At 36.7% G+C, this 18,642-nt stretch overlaps 4 protein-coding genes across 10 annotated transcripts; 2 read left to right on the top strand and 2 right to left on the bottom strand.

Moving 5' to 3' along the window:
• Positions 1-2,888: 2,888 nt before the first annotated feature.
• LOC118062966 (VAN3-binding protein) lies at positions 2,889-5,579 on the top strand. Its single transcript, XM_035076868.2, has 6 exons — positions 2,889-3,895; positions 4,073-4,451; positions 4,539-4,715; positions 4,847-4,896; positions 4,980-5,037; positions 5,151-5,579. Exons 1-6 carry the CDS (start codon positions 3,638-3,640, stop codon positions 5,390-5,392), a joined length of 1,164 nt encoding a protein of 387 aa, XP_034932759.1. The 5' UTR covers positions 2,889-3,637; the 3' UTR covers positions 5,393-5,579.
• Positions 5,580-6,034: 455 nt separating this feature from the next.
• Positions 6,035-9,233, bottom strand: LOC118062967 (formyltetrahydrofolate deformylase 1, mitochondrial). Of its 2 annotated transcripts, none has more exons than XM_035076870.2 (8): positions 8,985-9,233; positions 8,800-8,912; positions 8,364-8,514; positions 8,206-8,243; positions 7,975-8,134; positions 7,594-7,692; positions 7,397-7,483; positions 6,035-6,399 (listed from the first exon to the last, which is right to left on the bottom strand). In XM_035076870.2, the coding sequence occupies exons 1-8, from the start codon at positions 9,105-9,107 to the stop codon at positions 6,253-6,255; spliced, it is 918 nt and encodes a 305-aa protein (XP_034932761.1). In that variant the 5' UTR covers positions 9,108-9,233; the 3' UTR covers positions 6,035-6,252. The 2 variants fall into 2 exon arrangements, with proteins under 2 accessions (XP_034932761.1, XP_034932760.1); XM_035076869.2 differs by having other exon boundaries at positions 8,206-8,279.
• A 135-nt stretch (positions 9,234-9,368) lies between these two features.
• On the top strand, positions 9,369-10,965 carry LOC118062968 (uncharacterized). 6 transcript variants are annotated; one of them, XR_012169307.1, is made up of 4 exons: positions 9,369-9,570; positions 9,662-9,814; positions 9,944-10,040; positions 10,407-10,965. XR_012169307.1 is itself a non-coding variant. In XM_035076872.2 (3 exons), the coding sequence occupies exons 1-2, from the start codon at positions 9,565-9,567 to the stop codon at positions 9,812-9,814; spliced, it is 159 nt and encodes a 52-aa protein (XP_034932763.1). In that variant the 5' UTR covers positions 9,369-9,564; the 3' UTR covers positions 9,944-10,108. The 6 variants fall into 6 exon arrangements, 2 of the variants coding, with proteins under 2 accessions (XP_034932763.1, XP_034932762.1); XR_012169308.1 differs by having other exon boundaries at positions 10,516-10,965; XR_012169305.1 differs by having other exon boundaries at positions 9,662-9,810.
• Positions 10,966-11,810: 845 nt separating this feature from the next.
• Positions 11,811-17,962, bottom strand: LOC118062869 (phosphatidylserine decarboxylase proenzyme 1, mitochondrial). Its single transcript, XM_035076732.2, has 12 exons — positions 17,525-17,962; positions 17,151-17,239; positions 16,969-17,022; positions 16,761-16,826; positions 16,457-16,517; positions 16,186-16,295; positions 15,832-16,085; positions 14,759-14,865; positions 13,485-13,552; positions 12,793-12,870; positions 12,585-12,707; positions 11,811-12,304 (listed from the first exon to the last, which is right to left on the bottom strand). Exons 1-12 carry the CDS (start codon positions 17,685-17,687, stop codon positions 12,143-12,145), a joined length of 1,335 nt encoding a protein of 444 aa, XP_034932623.1. The 5' UTR covers positions 17,688-17,962; the 3' UTR covers positions 11,811-12,142.
• Positions 17,963-18,642: the final 680 nt, after the last annotated feature.

Raw genomic sequence — 18,642 nt, forward strand, 5'->3', positions numbered from 1 at the left:
GACATGCGATGCAATCCGAGATCTAATCATATATATTGATGAACCCATCATCTAATTAATTAATGCTGTAAAGGCTTACTCTTCCACTGTACAAGAAAGGATCAAGCAGCGAAGCTTGGATGCTGCACGTGAGGCAGCAAAGATCCTGGCAATAACCATTCGAAGGGATGAATGCATAGCTCTAGCTATTTGACGTCAGAATATGTCTATTAAAAAGATGATAAAATTAATTACCAGTGCCTGCACCAGACAAATAAAAGAAACTTAATAAGCTTCATGGACCAACGTCCAAGGTTCTTGCTTCATTAATTCCCTAGCTAGAATTCTTTTTTTTTTTTTTTTTTTTAAATTAATGAAAGTTTATGTGACTAGCACATGAATGTTCTCATGATCAGTTCCACTGTAAAAAGTGGGAATCTGTAGATTTTTGCTAAATGGCATGAAGCGTGGCTGTCAGGCAATGTTCTTTAATTAGTGGCTGTCAACTTTATTTGATCCAGGTTCCACCCCCATGTGGAGGGGATAACACTAGCTTTCTATCTTCTCACTTTCTTGACTTCTCTTTCCTTTGATCTGAAAATTTGATTCCCTGTCGATTTTTTTGGTTGATTTCTGCTTTGCATTACACAGGTGGCCGGAGCAGCTGAGCTTGGTCTCCTAGCTATAATGGCCTAGAAAAGTAGTCATTTGTGGATTTCTTAGTCGACGGAGTGAAGGAGACGAAACCGAAAGATAACAACCACAATATTTGTATAATTGGTTGGTGCCTTCTACTATAATAGCCTACAGGCACCTCCTCCCTTTACATGTTACTTTCTTGATGCGTATCGAATTTAAATTCTTGATTATTTCTTAAAGAAATACTTTTGTGTCACTTGATTTAGTAGCTTCTATAAATTCATGAAGAATGTTGATGTGGGTTGATCTAGTATAAGAGATGGTCTTCTTGATTTTTCTCCCTTTATATCTTGCTTAAAAAAATATTTAATATATATGTAACTTAAGCTAAAGCTTTTGATATGGGCTTTCAATTTATTTAAATATAAATAATTTGCAATAATTTTTTTTTATTCAAGTAGGTGTTCGGGTCAGCTTGTGCGTACATCGACTAATTTCATAGGCTATGAAGTTCACGACCATGTAAATCTTCAGTAGCTCTGAGGTTTTTGGACTCGAACTGATAACCTCTAGAGAACAAATCTAGAACCTGACTAGTTGACCTACATCTTTCACAATTAAAAAATCATGATTCAATGTATTTAATTAAAAAGGTTTCTCATATTTTTTCATCTTGATATCAATATTTTAATAAATATCAAAACTTTCATGATTAATATTTAATTATATTGATAGATAAGCAAAGTATATATCAGAACTACAACATATACTTTAAATTGCATCAGTTTTAATACTATATATCATCGATTGATACCTCCTTACAATTTCCCGGAGCTTATTCTACCAGCAGTCCCAAAAGGCAGCAGGGACTTCAAGTCGGCGAAGAACACTGTTTCCAACAAATTAAGCTAAAATTCAAAATCGTTAAGCACATTCTTTTAAAATGCTATTTCCTGGCACTGTGATAGCAAAGGCCCATAACAAAGACATTTCAACAAAAACAAAAAGGGTGAAAATGATAGAAACAAACATAAAAGTTTAAAGTTGATTAACATTAAAGTTCAAAATTTAACCATTCAGTGGGTGGTTTAATGGAAAAAACTTAAGATTAAAAAATTTACTTTTCATGGTTAAAGCCTTATAATTAATAATATGATGACTATTAAACACCCATATTAATAATAATAAAATAAAAAAAGTTGATTAACATATCTATATTCCATGCGTGGAGTAAGAATTGGTTCATGTAGCATCTGTCGTTATATATATATATATATATATATATAAGGGTTAAAGCAGATTGTAATTATGACTCGACGCAAGTCCCATAGTCTCCCAGTGTTGAGTGCGATGATTATAGGGCATAAAACCGTGTACAGACTGGCTAGGTCAAATCATTTATCAAGAAGGGCCATCTCGTTATGTGTATAATGCAGACTTGGGGCCCCTCTATCAGCTCTTGGAGACAAGGAAAAGGCTGAACACTTTCTTGATCTTTGCCTTCTCATCCCACAATTTGAAATTTGAGCGAAGCCAGAATCTTTGGCTGGCCCTCGGTGATGAAGGTGGCGAGTGAAGCTCTGTTTGTGTCCAATGCAAGCATGGAGTTTCCCATGGAACAAGCCCTACATATTGAAACGTGAAAATTGGCATTTGTGTCGGTGTGTCAACGCAACCACAGATCGGAGGAGGCCAATTATAGGACTCTGTGTGTAGTGTACTCAATTAGGTATAGCGATGGTGACTGGCTAACTAGCATTTTATTTAGATGCATCCTTGTACACATGAAACAACCGCCCAATTTGACCATATGGCATGCTGATTTCTCTCTGAAAGAAGATAGATTGTATGGTTATGAGCAATCATGAACAAATAATATCAGCTCGCATACTAATAATTAATATCACATGGATGATTGGATCAAACCATGAATTTAGTAAAATGTAAATTTGAAATAAAGACTATACTTTATGTTTAGCCCGAGATTTATTGATCTTGCTTCCACGTTACTCCACTTAGAATTTATTTATTTTTGTGTTTTAAAAAAATTAATATTTTTTATTTTAAATTAATATTTTTCAGTCATTTTTAATATGTTAATGTTAGAAATAATTTTTAAAAAGAAAAAAAATATTATCTTAATGTATTTTCAAGCAAAAAAATACTTTAAAAAACAATTATCATCACATTTTAAAATACCCCACCTTGATTAAAACATATCAAACAAATATATTGAGCCCCATGGTTGCTCGAAGGAATAAATTTAAAAGCTGATAGATAATGATACCAACCTTAACCGTCCTGCTTCAAGCAAGGCTGTTGAAATGGAAGAGAAAGAATCCTAAACGGTCCCCACCGTCCAGCCAATATTCATGAAGTGGCCGGTCTTTGCACGAGCTTTCGAAATACTTGCAGGTGAATCATCCATGATGCGCTCTTACTAGCTCTCATAGGGAAATACACTCGATATTTAATACTCATAACCTCCAAAAAGTACAAGAGTTTAACACATAATCCTTTGTCTCCTTATAGAATCCTGCGCTTTCTTGCACGAGTGCTTAAGGAACAATCCCCGCTTGTTAAGGATGATGTTCTATTTGTGTCCCTTAAGCTTAGAATCATACTAGTTATCGAGTTTGGTGAATTCTGTCCTTTTGATCCCTTTAACGAAACCCAACCTTATTTCCATGAGGTTTCGAAGCACTAGATTTTGAAAAGTGCTTTTTTAATCTAATTTGTCCCCTACATTTGCAAGTTTATTGACCTTTTTGTAGCTACATGCTATATATATATATAACAACCTTGTTCCGAAGGCAGTTGTATCTTGTTTTCTAAGCTTGCAAGGCTAGTATTTTTCGTATCTTCTACTTCTTCTTCTTAGAGGCATCTTTGACTGATTTGACTGGGAACACCAGTCATTGAGGTTTTAGTGAGAGAGATCACTGCCCTAAACAAGAAATAGCTCAAGGAAGCGAAGGTTTACAATTTGATTGGAATACTTGAAATACAAATTGAAGAAATGGAAAGTGGAGTTCATTCTGCTTTTAAGAGCACTTCGATGCTAGAATATTTAGAGGAGGACCAAGAGCTGAAACCTGCATCTTCACTGCCAGCGATTCCTCAACCCCAGACGCCAAGAGAGCCTATGGAGTTCTTATCAAGATCCTGGAGTCTCTCTGCTTCAGAAATCTCAAAAGCTCTGGCTCAGAAGCAGAAAGAGTTTTTCACTGAAAAGAATCCCGATACATTTCCAGAGACAATTGTGGCACAACAATCAGTGAGTCTTCCTCGCAGCTACTCTTAGTTTATTTGCAATTTCTAAATCCTGTCCTCTTTATTTTCTGATATGAACAAGAACATTCTCAAATCCGAAATTAAGTAATCCAAAGCTTCTTTTTTTTTTGGCACGTAATCCATTCTATTCTTGTCATCAAATTATTTCACTCCTTTGCAGTCAGGGAAGGTGGTAAATTCAAAAGGAGGTTCAAGGACAGGATCAATAGGGAAATGGTTCCACCACAAGGAATTCAGTAGCAGTGCAGTGAAGAAGAAAGACAAAGCACGCACGGAAAATGCCCATATGCATTCTGCTGTATCTATAGCCGGACTAGCTGCGGCATTGGCTGCCGTGACAGCTGCCGGAAATTCCAGTGGTTCCAGCTCCAAAATGAGCATGGCTTTGGCCTCAGCTGCAGAACTCCTTGCATCACATTGCATAGAATTAGCAGAATCAGCCGGAGTTGATCACGATTGTGTGGCTTCTGTTGTGAGATCAGCAGTAGATCTTCAAAGTCCAGGTGATCTAATGACCCTTACTGCGGCGGCGGCAACGGGTATTTGCTCAATCTTTTTCTGGTCTTCATTTTATTTCCGATCGTGAACATTGATTAGTAAATAATGTGACCCATCCTCTAAACCAGCTTTGAGAGGAGAAGCAGCTTTAAAATCAAGATTGCCAAAAGAAGCAAGAAGGAATGCTGCTATAAGTCCTTATGATAGGGGGGTGGCGGATACTCACTGGACTTCTTCTTCAAATGGTCCATCAGAAGAACAGGGCCCTCCCTGTGTTGGTGAACTCTTGCAACACACAAAGAAAGGTTCATGTCCATGCCCTCTCTGTTGCTTTTGGAATTTCCTTGAGTTCTTGATAAAGAAATACTAAGAAATGAAACCGCTGTTGAGTGATTTTAGATGCTAGTGCTAAATGAGTTGCTATTGGAATTGTCAGGAGTGATGCGATGGAAACATGTCACCGTGTACATCAACAAGAAATCCCAGGTACATACTCCTCGGAGAAAAGTTGGGAGCGATAGTTTATTGAGGTCATAAAATACGTTGTTCACCGATACAAATCTTTTCAGGTCCTAATTAAGATCAAAAGCAAACACGTTGGAGGAGCCTTGTCCAAGAAGCAAAAAGGTAAAGTGGCACTAGATAAATACTCTTTTCTAGTTGCAAATCTCAAAATACTTGAGCAACAAATCTTGAAGTTTTAAATCCTTTAACACCTGAATGTCTTCTGCTGCTACCAGGTGTTGTTTACGGAGTCTGTGATGAGACAACAGCATGGCCATATAGAAAAGAAAGGGAAACTGGTACTGAGGAAGTCTATTTTGGCACTAAAACAGCACAAGGTCTGCTGGAGTTCAAGTGCAAGAACAAAATTCACAAGCAGAGGTGGGTTGATGGTATACAGAGTCTTCTTCGACAAGTCAGCAGCGTTGAAGAAACTGACCAATCCCTGAAATGTTTGAGCATAAACGATGGTGCCTAGCATAGCATATGATCGATGTTTGTATATTTGCTCCGAGAAAATAGAGCAGATGATAGTTTTGTTCGATGAAGTATAGAGTGACAACGGTATACGAGTGATATTACAAATGAAAATCCCTCTTTTGTACAATTTACCTATGTAATGTAAGAAACGCACACACCTTTCTCTAATGCAGTCCCCGAACCCGGAAGCATCTCTTTGATCTGGTTTTCAATTTAATGCTAAAAAAACAATCTAGATAAGACAGACAGCTATATAATTTTCATGCATTTCACTTTTAAAAACGAATAAATGATATTATTCTTGGCGTTCCTAACCAACATGTAACCATTTTTCAGATTGAATTCACGGTTATAACATATGATATAAAGGAAGAAAAAAAAACATTTCATCTAGAAAGCAGAAAGTATTAAAAAATCAAGTATTAGACAAAAACTTGAAAAAATAATTCTCATTTCTATATCATAAGCTATTAAGTTGATATGGTTCTTTAACATGAATATATTAATAAGCACTCACGAGTTTCAAATCTCGTGAATTACCTAGTAAAAACACTTTAAAACTATCACTTCGAGTAGTTCAGTATATAGCTTAAGTAATTCCTTCAAAAGTGCAAACTAAATATGAACTTACTGTAAGTCGGCAACAATAGAAGATCAGTTTTGTCTGGTGCTCTCACTAAATCAAATCCAAAGAGATAGCTTAAATTTCACTAGGTGACCTTCTGAGTTTGGAATATAAATAATAATAATCATCATCTCGACATTTGTGATGGGAATATTTTAATTAGGAAAAATGAATGGCTCACGAACATACAGATTGTAACAACAGTCAACAGCTCTCTCCTCTTTGTCTTCACCTCAGAATACAACAGTCTTGTTTTCCTCATAAGGCAAAACACGCAATTCACAGTATGATTTTATAGCTTTTGCAAGGCATTGTTTCTCAAGGTTCTCTGATTTCCGCACAAAACTCTGGATATTATCTCTATGAGAAACTCTCTCAACCTGTAACACGTAAACAGGGATATTGAAAAAACTAAGCAAGTTAGGCAAAACCAGTTACATATCCTGCAACACGTGGTAGATAAAGACAATATCACAACAACATCGTATGATAGATGTTGTGATACAGCCCATATGGTGTTAAAACTTCAGATTGCAACAGTGATCAATTAAAACAGTAGTTTGAGATAATTTATTGCGAGGCACAAACCCTCCCTGCTCGTTTCACTAGCATGGCTTCAGAAATCTACCAAATCAACTCTAACAATTCAAAGTTAATGTTTCCAAAAAGAGAAGCGTGTAGAATAGCAAAGATCCTTGAATGAACAACATCAGCTACACGAGATATTAGGTACAAATCACGGCAATTACATTCTTTAGGAATCATCTCTGAATATCTCATATAAAAATAGAGAGAGAGAGAGAGAGAGAGAGAAAGAGGAAAGAAAGACACTGGGGTTAAGCAATTTTTAAAGACTTACATTCTTCTTCAGTTAATTCAACTTGATCCAATCATCTCATAGATTTCGTTCTGAATTTCCTATACCAACCAGTTTGTGTTTTCAAGCCCGGAATAAATGGCCTCTTCCTTACAAATTGACTCCTTATTTCACCAATTCACCATGATATTGAACTCTGTTGACTAGGATTTTTCATTCGTCAGTCTTCAATCTTAGAAAAAAGCAGCATCTAGAAATCCTCTATTCAATAAAATGGGTAATTGATTGGAAATTGTTAATCCATTTGAGAAGTTCCAGCATTTTATAGATATGACAGTGGAGAATTTTACAAAGTGACACAGTTTACATTTCTGAACACTTTGGCAACATGGCAAGAACAAAAATAATGTGATAGCAGAGGAAGTGATGGTACAAGGTGAAATAAAAGAAACAAAACCCAAATCAATGAGCCAAGAAATAATTCACCACTAAGTACAACCAACAGAAATTACGATAGTTTAGACAAGAAACTTCATAGCTTAGTAAGTGATAGTGATTACCATCTGTTCAATAATAGGCCCTGCATCAAGTTCTTCAGTAACAAAGTGACTCGTAGCACCGATTAATTTCACACCAGCATCAAAAGCCTGCCAACAATATCTAGCAATTAAAAATGTGTGGGAGTCAGGGAGAAAAGTTGAAATGGTTGCATAGGTGATAATTTCTATATCCTAAGGATAAGGTTACAAAAACTAACCTGCTTTGATGGATTCCCACCCTTAAATGATGGCAAAAGACCATGGTGAATGTTAATTATATCCTTTCCATAGCTCTGCAGAAATTTACCAGATAATATCTGCACTCAAGATTTAAATTTGTGAATACAAATGTTGCCACAGTTGACTCATTTATATCAACTACTGTGTATGCATCATGGACATTGCAAGTAATATTATGTTTGTGGGTACAAAAAGGAGCAGGCAAAAATAAAATTACAGGATTTCCTGTAAGGATATCAGAGATGAAAAAGAAACTAGGAAACCCTATTTCTTCTATCAGATGAACTACATAGATTCTACTAGTTTGGTACACAAGAAGAAAACAGATGAGGATCTCTGAACCTTATCATCAGGTTTACCTGCATGTACCTGGCAAGAACTAAAAAATCAGTATTCTGAACCAAATCCAGGATCTCCTCTTCTCTTTTATTCTCTTTAGTTGTGTGTAAATAATGATAAGGAATGCCATTCCGTTCAAGAAACCGAATCACATGAGTGTCTGGGCCTCTATCATGATTACTGTCGCGCATGAAGAACCATAATTAGACCAAATAGATAAACCTGAAGTCTTAACATTTCAAAAAGTTCACCTTATTACACGAGTTATATCAACCGGAAGCCTTCCATCCTGCCATGAGTGTAACAAATCAATCAGGCAATGCTCCTGCAGCAAGACAAGCACAGATTTAGATTGATACCGAAAGTATAAAACAAACCCACTGGAAAAAAAAATTACAACAAACAGCACCTGCTTTGAAGCAATAACAGCAATCTTGAATTTGGGGTCCAGCTTAGGCACCCGGACAACAGACCTTGTTGCATCGAACATTTTTGAAATTCTGAGAAAGTCCTCATCCATTTGCACACGCGGCCATTTAACGGGGTCAAAAATAAACTCACTGCCACATTACACATAAATCAAAATACACCTCCACTTGCAATCAAAATTTATTGATCAAACAGGTAAAAATGGTTAGCAATTGAAGGTCAGCAATTGCTGCTTGCTAACTACATTCAACGTTAAAAATACCATTCCTTGAACCCAAACCACAACAAGCATCAACCCATTTACAAAAAAATCAAGAATTCATTGAACCACACGTGCTGCGTCACAAAATTGTCATTGAGCAAATAATTTAGCAAGCAAAAGGAAGGTAACCGGAATAACAAACTTGAGGTAATACCTTCTAGAGTAGAAGACATTCTTGTTTTGAGGGACGAAAATATCAGCACCGAGAATGTTTCCACCTCTGGAAGCAATACAATCCGAGAGCTTCGCAACAATACCAACAGAGTCCTAACCAATTGACACAGATACAATTCATTTCTCTCTTTCTTTGTTTCTTTTTAATGAAATAAATTGACTTACAGGGCATTGGAAAACGTGGACGCCGTGGGTAATGGAGGAGGGATCGAGGGACGACTTGAAGAACCTTCCGAATCCAAATACTTGAGGAATTCTTGAACTCACTCTTCTTCGTGTCAGGTTCATATTTCTCTTCTAGTCTTTTAAGTTTTCAAAATTGGACAAGCACTGGCCAAGGCACCCGCAAACTTTGGCGGCCTTACCCTTCGGGGTAGTTGGCTGTTGAAGCTCACATTTTCAGGATTTTTTCATCTTTTTTTTTGTCTGTCTTGACGGTGTCGTTTTATGTAAATCCCGTAGGAACTTGACACGTGATACCAGAGATTCGATGGTCATTTTAATATCCTCGTGGCAACTATCAAGCGGTCAATAGAACTCACCGGACCTATCTTACTGGACAGAATTATTCAGATCCTGGTAGGTACTAACCAGTAAGCGAAACTTGAAATTCCGCATCTTTTTTCCTCACAATTTCGCCAAAGAATCTGCAATTAGTCAATCAATCAATCGCCAAGCGAAAAAATCTGTAAAATTATCGTAATCATACAGTCGATCAATCCAATTTCTATCGTATATAAAAAAAATGCATGTAAGTCTCTCTCCCTCCCTGATTGTGGATGATCTGGATCTATTGTTATCATTGTCCACTTACAAATTCATTCGATACCATGCGGGCGCAGTACAGGAGAGTCATGGAGGTGGAGCCACCGAGTCCGTTAAGATACCTAATCGGCGCAGCATTAATGATGATTGGAGTGGTGTTACCCGTCGGTTACATGATGTTTCGTAACAAGCGGGGTCCTTCTTCTTCCTCTTACCCCAAACAGACGTAGGTGTGCCTTTGCCTATTCTTACTGATTTTTCGATAATAATCTTATTAGGTTTTGGAAGGGCTGTTAATCTGTTGATTTTGGTTAAATCTGAAGGAAATTTAAATTATTATCTCTTTTTAATATTCTCAGGGCAAAGTTTTGATAGATTGGTAGTGATTGAAAGAGAGAGGGAGATCTGGTGCTGGATGAGTTGAAGAGTTTGAAGAAGATGCAAGAAAAAGATGAGGTATTTTTTGACAGATTGTGCAAATACAAATGTAATTGACAGAAACTCTAGTTCTGTCATTAATTCTGTTTTTTATCAAAATACAAATATTTCATCTGTGTGAAATTTCTTCAAACAATTTGGAGAATAGACACTTCATTGATTTCTTCGTGATCTTTCTTAGCTGCATATTAGAGTAGGCATCTGCTTGGTAGAATTTAGAGTGTCTAGTGACACTGCAGAATGCTTGTTTTAATCGGTGATACATTTTTTTATTTTGGATATGCCTGACAGAATGGGTTATGCCAGTGATTGGTGAATTACCTGATGGTTGGATTTACTCGATTAGCATGGAATTTTTGTTTTGTTTCATGCTCTCTGTATCAGTCTGAGCTATGGAACGACCTGTTAGAATGACAGAATTTGCTGTTTTCAAGTGGGAATGAAGAAAAGAGTGGAAAATATACATGGTTGAAATGTGTTGCCTATTTGCTAGGAGCTACCGTGGAAACAGCTACCATTTGGAATTGAAATGCTTGGTGGTGAAGACAATGCAGGATGCACAAGGATCAGAAACATTTTAGATTCTTAAAGAATGATTTTTCATGGCTCAGTCTCACAGATGTGTTGTGGTTCCATCTCAGAGAAAAAGCATAATACATGAGGGTGTGATGAGATCAAAGTGGTGTTAACAAGATTGAACAGAGCCGATAATATTTGCTGCTCTACCCTCATGAATGGAGGCGTCTTATGCATTTACTCACTGTTATCATCTATAGAAACCATATCCTCTCAGGAACAAGCTGCCAGGATGTTGATTTTTTTTTTTTATCGGATTTCCATGATGTTGGTTTGGTTCTAACTTCTAAGATCTGTTACAATATATTTGAGAACTTGACTCAGGAGTGGATCAATTTTATGGAACTCCGACTGTGTTTATACTCCATCTGTGCATGTTTGGCGGTAAACTTGTAGCATGTCCTTAAATTGAGATGAAGATAGTTAAAATGGGTGCATTGAGGAGACAATAAAACTGTATGAGTTTTTTTTTTTTTAAAAAGTGGCAGATTTCATGGTTCTAACATCACTTCTTACAAAAAAAAAAGAAATTTCATGCTTTTAACAAACGCATGTTGGAGTTGCAGATTCTTACAGTTGTATTAATTTTGGTACGAAGGTGTATTTAGTTAAGACTAACTGGGGCTTTGAGCAGTACAGTTTCTAGCACAACGCCTCATTATGTTTTTCCAGACTACTTCGAATCCATGTGAATCTTGAAATCTTGCAACGTACCTTTGGATAGATATTATGTCTAGCTGATTGATTTTTAAGGGTTCTCGCACATTTGGTAAATGCAATCTCTCGTCCTTGCTTCGCAGCCAACCTTGCCAAGTCGCTTGCTCTGTTGAAATTACCAGTTCGTATTCGGAGTCCACTCTTTTGCCTCCTAACTGAGAAGGGAAATGGGCCTAATCCTTTGCCTTCCATTTGTAGGGGGTATGTTCCTGGACTCATGAAGGGTCTCGTGCTTCAACGTCCGAAGTAAGATTAGCCGAGGCATGTATATAATCTCCAGTATTATCAAGTGTAATGGTTACTAGTTACTAATCATTCTCCATGGACACAAGCACAAGCTTGTTTTACTGCTAGAGTAGACTCGTATTAATTTATTTGGGGGTAACCCCCTTGGAGCAGGTTTATATGTTTTTAGGAGCCGAATAATTTATCCTAATTTTTTTTATTTTTGGAAAAATTTTTTTGACATTTCCCGACTTTGAAAACGAAAAAAGCTGAAACCAAATTATCAATAATGTAATATGAACAAAATAAGAATCAAACAAATATTTGACCAAAACACAGAAGAACCAGTACTGTCCTTACAGTCGAACCCATGGAGTGAGTTGCTTGATGCCTAATGGTTCTTGAACGCACAGCCTCTAGGATATAACCGAGTTTTTTCAATGACCAACAAAGGTGCTTCAGGAAACAAAAATTGAGCTGTCGAGGGCTTCAAACCCTGAAGAAATACGGTAAGAAATCAGTTCGCCACCTTCATTGGTGTAGAATTTCTATACAAATGCTTGCCCTCTATTGTCAATGTACCACACACGCCAAGCTTGTTCTTACAAGTCATGCCACCTCCCCAAAGCTTCCCCAACACGCACTCTATCTCCACGTCTGATACTGAACCTAAACTCCGAAGATGAATCCCTGTTTTGTAGCATTTTTAATGTGGGGGCCTGGAACACGAGCACCACTGTCGATCCCAAGTTGAAAGCAGCCACCTAAATGGAGCAATCATTGAAACCATGAAAATCATCGTCTTCAAATGAAAAGATTCAGAACAATCAAATTCTCATGGTGACTAATATGCCTTTTCCATACAAATAAAAGAACAGGTCTGGGGAGAAAAAGGATTCCAATTAGCTAGGTTGAAATGATTAACAGCAAGTGTTGAAAACCAGATTGGAAGAAAAAAAATTGGGAAGGACTGCACCTGATTTAATCATAGCTGTACTACTAGCAAGGATCATTCTCAAAATACAATCTACTCGCATTACTAACCTCAGCCCCTTTCTTGAGAGTTTTACCAACCCCTTCATGTTCATATACTCGCTCATCTGGAGGTTCTGAATTCAGTATCTTTTGCCTTCGCTGGTTTGTTTGAAGTTCTGGTTCAATGAAAAGCTGTACAACATGCAAGTTTAGACTAATGTCAGCTGGAGGCATCTCATTAGAGACGCACTATATTTCTGTTATTGTGTTGCATTACCTTAATTGACCCAATATTCGTAGCACCAATTGCAGCAATAGCCATGAATCCTCCTTCCCACAAACCTTCAAGCACAACCTGATGAGAACGAAACAAAGGCAATGAATGAAACCCCAGAGATATCCATGAAGATGAGGAGAGGGTAGCTAAGCAGAGCACACTCGAGACTAAAAAACTAGAACATCCAAGAAAATTCTGTCAGGCTATTTTGATCAAGCCTGTACACTGAGCTACCACAGCTAAAAAGGTTGAAAGCTTACCGATATGTGCCAAATGTGGGGAAGTAGCAGATCATGGAGCATATTGGCACATTACATAGTAACAAAAGATGTGACCAACAAATGGAGAAAGAGAGTGAAAACACACATTCACAAATTCATGCAGAAAAGACGTGTTAGGCTCTGGTTCTTTCTATCAAGCAACTGTCCAGTAAATTTTTTGTTAATTTTTAATTGTGAACATAAGAATCAAATTTCCAATACATATATAAATTATATGCAAAAGAAGAGCTTTATGGCATGATGTAGCTCTTCACCTCTCCTCCACCATCTTATATAACATTCTAAAACTTGACAACTAAACACCTCCAATCCAACAAGATTAAGGACAAGCATAGAAGATTAAAAATAATATTGAAGCTACTACACTGTCAAATCTTAATGTTAAGTACAAAAGATACAAATCAGGATTACCCTTTCATTCTGAACATAAAGATTTCTGATGGTTCTTGCAGCTCGTTCATTCACAGGAAATAGATGCCCTACATAATAACTGAAAAATTAGAAGCATAAAGTCACATTAATTATATATTAATGGAATAATAGAGGCATGCGTGAATATCCAACAAAAAATATTGACCACATATATCACAAATTGCACAGGTGCAAACATGCTCTTCCTTGTGTACTTGGTGACTGCTACAGCTATTTAGACAAATTTATGAATGTGCACCTCTAGAACCAAAACCAATCTGTTTCATGTGCCATAAGCACTAACAGATTAAAATCCTCCTCATACTCATGGTAATATGCTGGTCATTATGGCTATCCATCTTCCTGTTACTGATTGTTGCGGCATCCTCCCTCAGGATGCCATAATGTGCAATTTGAATCTTTGATTGATGTCACCAGGACAACCCAAGCAACTGCATTTAGCACAGTTCCAAGAGAATTTGACCAGAAAAAATATTTGCCCATTGATCTAGTGAACCTATTGAACATAAGCTGATCAAGGTCTCTGAAAAGAGAGAAGGCAAGGCACCAAAATAGTGTTCTTCCTATTTCTTGCTAGGTGTGAATTTCAAAACAACCTTCTTGAAAGGACCAGTATGTCATATGAAGCACTTCACAGCGACTAACAAATGGAAAGCACTGCACACACTACAAAGACATGATTTGTGATTTCTCATGTGTGCAAATAAATCAATACAATGCCAAGGATTTTATCTCTACAGCATTCCTGATGGTAGATAAGCTGCCCTCTCTCCCTCTTTCTTCCGCACTGTAAATGTGCAAATGTATTCTTCACCATCCCTTTGCAATTTTCAAAGGGACATTGCTGTCATGTTCTCCATTTTATATCACATATCATCAATTAAGTGTGAAAAAAATATATCTTATGGGAGCCTAAGCAACCAGCAGATTAACAATTATAAAGAACATTCTAATCAAGAGAAGAGAAGCGAATGCAAATCTAATTTGAAGGCCAAACATAATAAACAATGACACAAAGTAGCCAAAAAACTGAGTTTCCTAAGCAGAAACAAGGTTAATTGGATTACATGAAAAATGCCGGCAGACAACAAATCAAGCACAATAGATTGATACTTTGATAGCTATAAAGAACCTTCTAATCAAAAGAAGAGAAGCGGATGCATGTCTAATTTGAAGAGTAAAATTAATAAAACAATAACACAGTGTATCCAAAAACTGAGTTATGTAAGTAAATAAGAGGTTGATTGGGCTACCTGAAAAATGCCGGCGGACAAGAACATTCCAATCAGCAGGTGAGTGTATCAGATGATAGTCTCCAGGACTCAAGTATATTACACAGTAGTAGAGGCCTTTTGCTGGACTGCAATCAAATTTTAATGCATGCACCAATTTAACATTAGTTATAGGACCATACTGCTCATGTATAGCAGAAAATCTGACAGGGAAAGGACCTTAGAGCTTAACATAAAATCAATCATCTTCCGCAAAGCCCAAAGCATTAACAGGAAAACTTGATTTCAAAATCCTGACCACCCCAGGAAACTTCATGCAAGAAACATGGTACTTATTCCAGGTTGCAATAATTTGGTGAATTCCATATGCATATTTTTTTTTCTATTCTTGGATGGAACCATCAACATTTATCAAGCAATTGAAAATGCATCAGAGATCCGTAACATATGGATGTAAATAAAAAAAAATATGAAAGTCAGCTAGCTTCTTCTGTAAATAATGATGTCACAACCTAACAGAAGATTTAAATGCATTGCATGAAAAGTGCAATACAAGCATCACGCATATTAAGATGCTCCACTCAACAAAGTTTTAATCTCGAAGATGAATGAAAGCCAATACCATATTCCATGTGATGCTATTAATTTAGTATGCATTTCAAGATTTTGAAATCATGCATAAATGGTAAAGGCACATTTCTGGCACAGAGGCACTTTAGGAGTGACAACACCTGAACCTCTTCATTACTGTTCACTATTCTTAGGTTCTAACAAAATTATTCATGGATTCTTAACATTCCCCATCTCAATCCCGAATCCCAATGGCATTTTCTCATGAACAACATAGCTCCTTAGCTAAGATTTCCCATGAAATCTGGAAGTATAACTTCATCGAATTACAAAGAAAATAAATTTTGTAGTAAGAAAATATGGCTATATTAAACGTATTTGCAAATTCTAGAAGCACGATATCCATTACCTTTTAGGTTAATCTAAAGAAAAGTGCTTAATAATAATCCATGTCAGTTTTGCAACGAAAATTCAATACATTTACATAAAGTGGGAAAAAAGGAAACATGTTAGTACGTGAGTACCATGCTGACACAGTGTCTCTGATTTTAGGGGAAGCCAATGAAAATCTCCACCATGACTTCTTGTTCTTCTCTTTGAGATTTCCTTGCTCTTCACTACTCTCCTTGTGCATATCCCCTTCAGTTATCACGGGAAGCAAGGAGCTAGCACCAAGAAGAGAAGAAACAGAATAAGAAAAACCTTTGACTTGCTCAATCATAGTCCCTGAGCCTTTCAACTCTCCAAATCTTAGAACAGTACCATCCACAGGACTAACCTGAAGAAAAAATGAAACATATACAAGCAAGTTTAAAAACAATCAGCAATTGAAACAGCTTGGAAAACTAAGATGCCACAAGAAGCTTGTTACCAGTTACCAGACAATGTGGGTCAGGGTCGATGGGCCTGGAACCTTCTTTCAAGGTCCGAACAAAGAATTCCCGTAAAGAAGCATAGTTTTCGAGAGGCAGAGCTACTTCTTCTAAGTCTGATATAAACACAAGCTTAGAAATTTTCTCATATCCTTGTTTTTAGTTAACAATTCACATACTCTACAGTATCCATAAAAAAAAAAATAACAGCAAAACATGGAAGAAAGTACAGGTATCGATCAATAAAAGGGAGCAGAGAAACAGTAAGCAATCATACTTGAATGGAATGCACGAGCCCATGCTCTATAAACATGTGGACGCATCCAAACAGGAAGTTCCTGAAATTTCGTTCCTTTAGCAAGTCATACGGAAATAGTAAAGCACCAATGCTATTGTAACACAATGGTGAAGGAAGTGATAGGGAAAAGAAGAATTTATGTGGTCAATTCGAGGTTTTTTTTTCTTTCAATCAGAGACCAGGCTGGCCAGTGCACAAAACCTATTCCATAACTGGATGTGTTGTTATAACATCAGAGGTAACTAGAGCCTGTAGCTAAAAGAAAAGGGTGAAGAATACTCACCACACTTGTCAAGGAACCGAAAAGTCTAGAAATGGAGCGTAAAGGTAACATCCTCAGAAATGACGCCTGATGTTGAGAAAGTAATAGGAATTAATAGAAAAACTAGATATGAAATCACAGAATTTGATAATCGAAACAGATGTAACCATAAAAATAAAAGGTTAAAGTATCAAAACTTAAATTTCAGGTCATTATATAAGCATATTACTTTATGATCAGGTTGGAACTCGAACTCAATTCCTTTCTCCCGCGCCTCTTCGACCTGGCATCAAGAGGGAACGAATACTGTAACAAAGAGTGTATAGATAAAAGATAACATAATGATACTCTTAAAGAGCATGAACTAACATATATTTGAAAGAAATAAGTAAAAGAGTGAGAATAATATACCTTCTTATCGTCATAAAGCCGACGAGCATGAAGAGCACCGAGCATGAGTAAAGTGGCGACGGTTGCACCAGGTACCAGAAATACATTACCTGCACGACCATGCCCCCAATCAATACATACCAAATTATTCACTGTAAAAATTTGTTACCTCAAGAATCATTAGTTTATTCACTCTCTCTCGGAAAATTACAGTTCAAGTTAGAGTACATTTTTATAGTTCCGTCCAAGCAACCTTAACAACTAGCTAACAAGCTAAAATGCAAGAGGGAGCCAAGATAGTTAAAATATTAATAGTAATAATTGGCATTTTCCCCCTCTCTTTCTCCTCAATTTTCTCAGGAACACCGGGAGAATTACTCAATCAATTAACTAACCTCGGGGATTTCCACTGCTTCCATTGAAAGAAGCACGTACTTGAGATGCTGTTTGGACCCTTTTGAGAAGCGAAGTGAAGAACTGGCGTCGCTGATGGTGTTGGTGGCTCAGACGTAAAGAGTGAGCAAAAATAGGGAGTTTGTTGGAATACCGGAATTTCATTGTTGTTGAATTATTTTGTTGGCAGTGATGGTTGTTCTGGTTAGGGTTTTGTGGAAGCTCACAGTGAAGCTGATGGTTTGATGATGGATGATTAAACGACAGGAGGTGCACCGTTTTACTGTTTTGACCTCGAAAGGAAGCGGGTTTTCTTCGTATCCGCGCATTGGCGCACACCGTTTTCGCGCTCGCTGGAAAATTTAATCATTCACTAGTTTGGGTCTGCAGGCAAAACACTCTCCCTTTGCACAACACATACAATTTTACCATTTGCTTGGTGTTGAGAAATTCCATCGCTGTGACTTTATGCATGTCATCCTGTTTCAAAGTAGAAAAACTGAAGAGTCATTTGTTGTTTATGTTTTTAATGTTCACGCACGTAGCAAATCACAACAGAATAAAAAACCACTCATAGACCCCGGAAGATATACCTTAATTATCATATCCTAGATTTACTTTATAAATCTTTTATAAATCTCAGAGTCACGGAAAATTTATATAATCATTAATTTTAGAACAAGTAGGATTAATTAAGATATACGCAAATTAACTCGAACACTCATATTAATAATAATAAATAAATAAATAAAAACCCATGTTAGTTTACACAGAAGAGGCAGTAGCATTTTAGTAAAAATATGCATGTGAAATAAAGAACAACGTCCCAGAAAAGAAAAGAAAAAAAGTTCAATTGGCAAAGAGCATGAAAGGCCGTCAATGAAATGCATTAATGTGCTAGGAAAAAGTATGTGAGAAATCGACATATAAAAATGAGAAAATAAAAAATCGCTGAAAAACAAACAATATCTGAAAGATGATGTTAAAATTGTAAACCCAGACCTGAATTTTTAGTATTAATGAAAATTTAAATTTAACCTGAGAATATTGTGGGTTAATTAAAAAATAAAATAAGAAAATATTGAATAGAATGAAATGAGTTTGAAAGATTAAGATAAAA

Source organism: Populus alba, chromosome 3, assembly GCF_005239225.2.
Source record: "Populus alba chromosome 3, ASM523922v2, whole genome shotgun sequence".
Classification (NCBI taxonomy): domain Eukaryota; kingdom Viridiplantae; phylum Streptophyta; class Magnoliopsida; order Malpighiales; family Salicaceae; genus Populus; species Populus alba.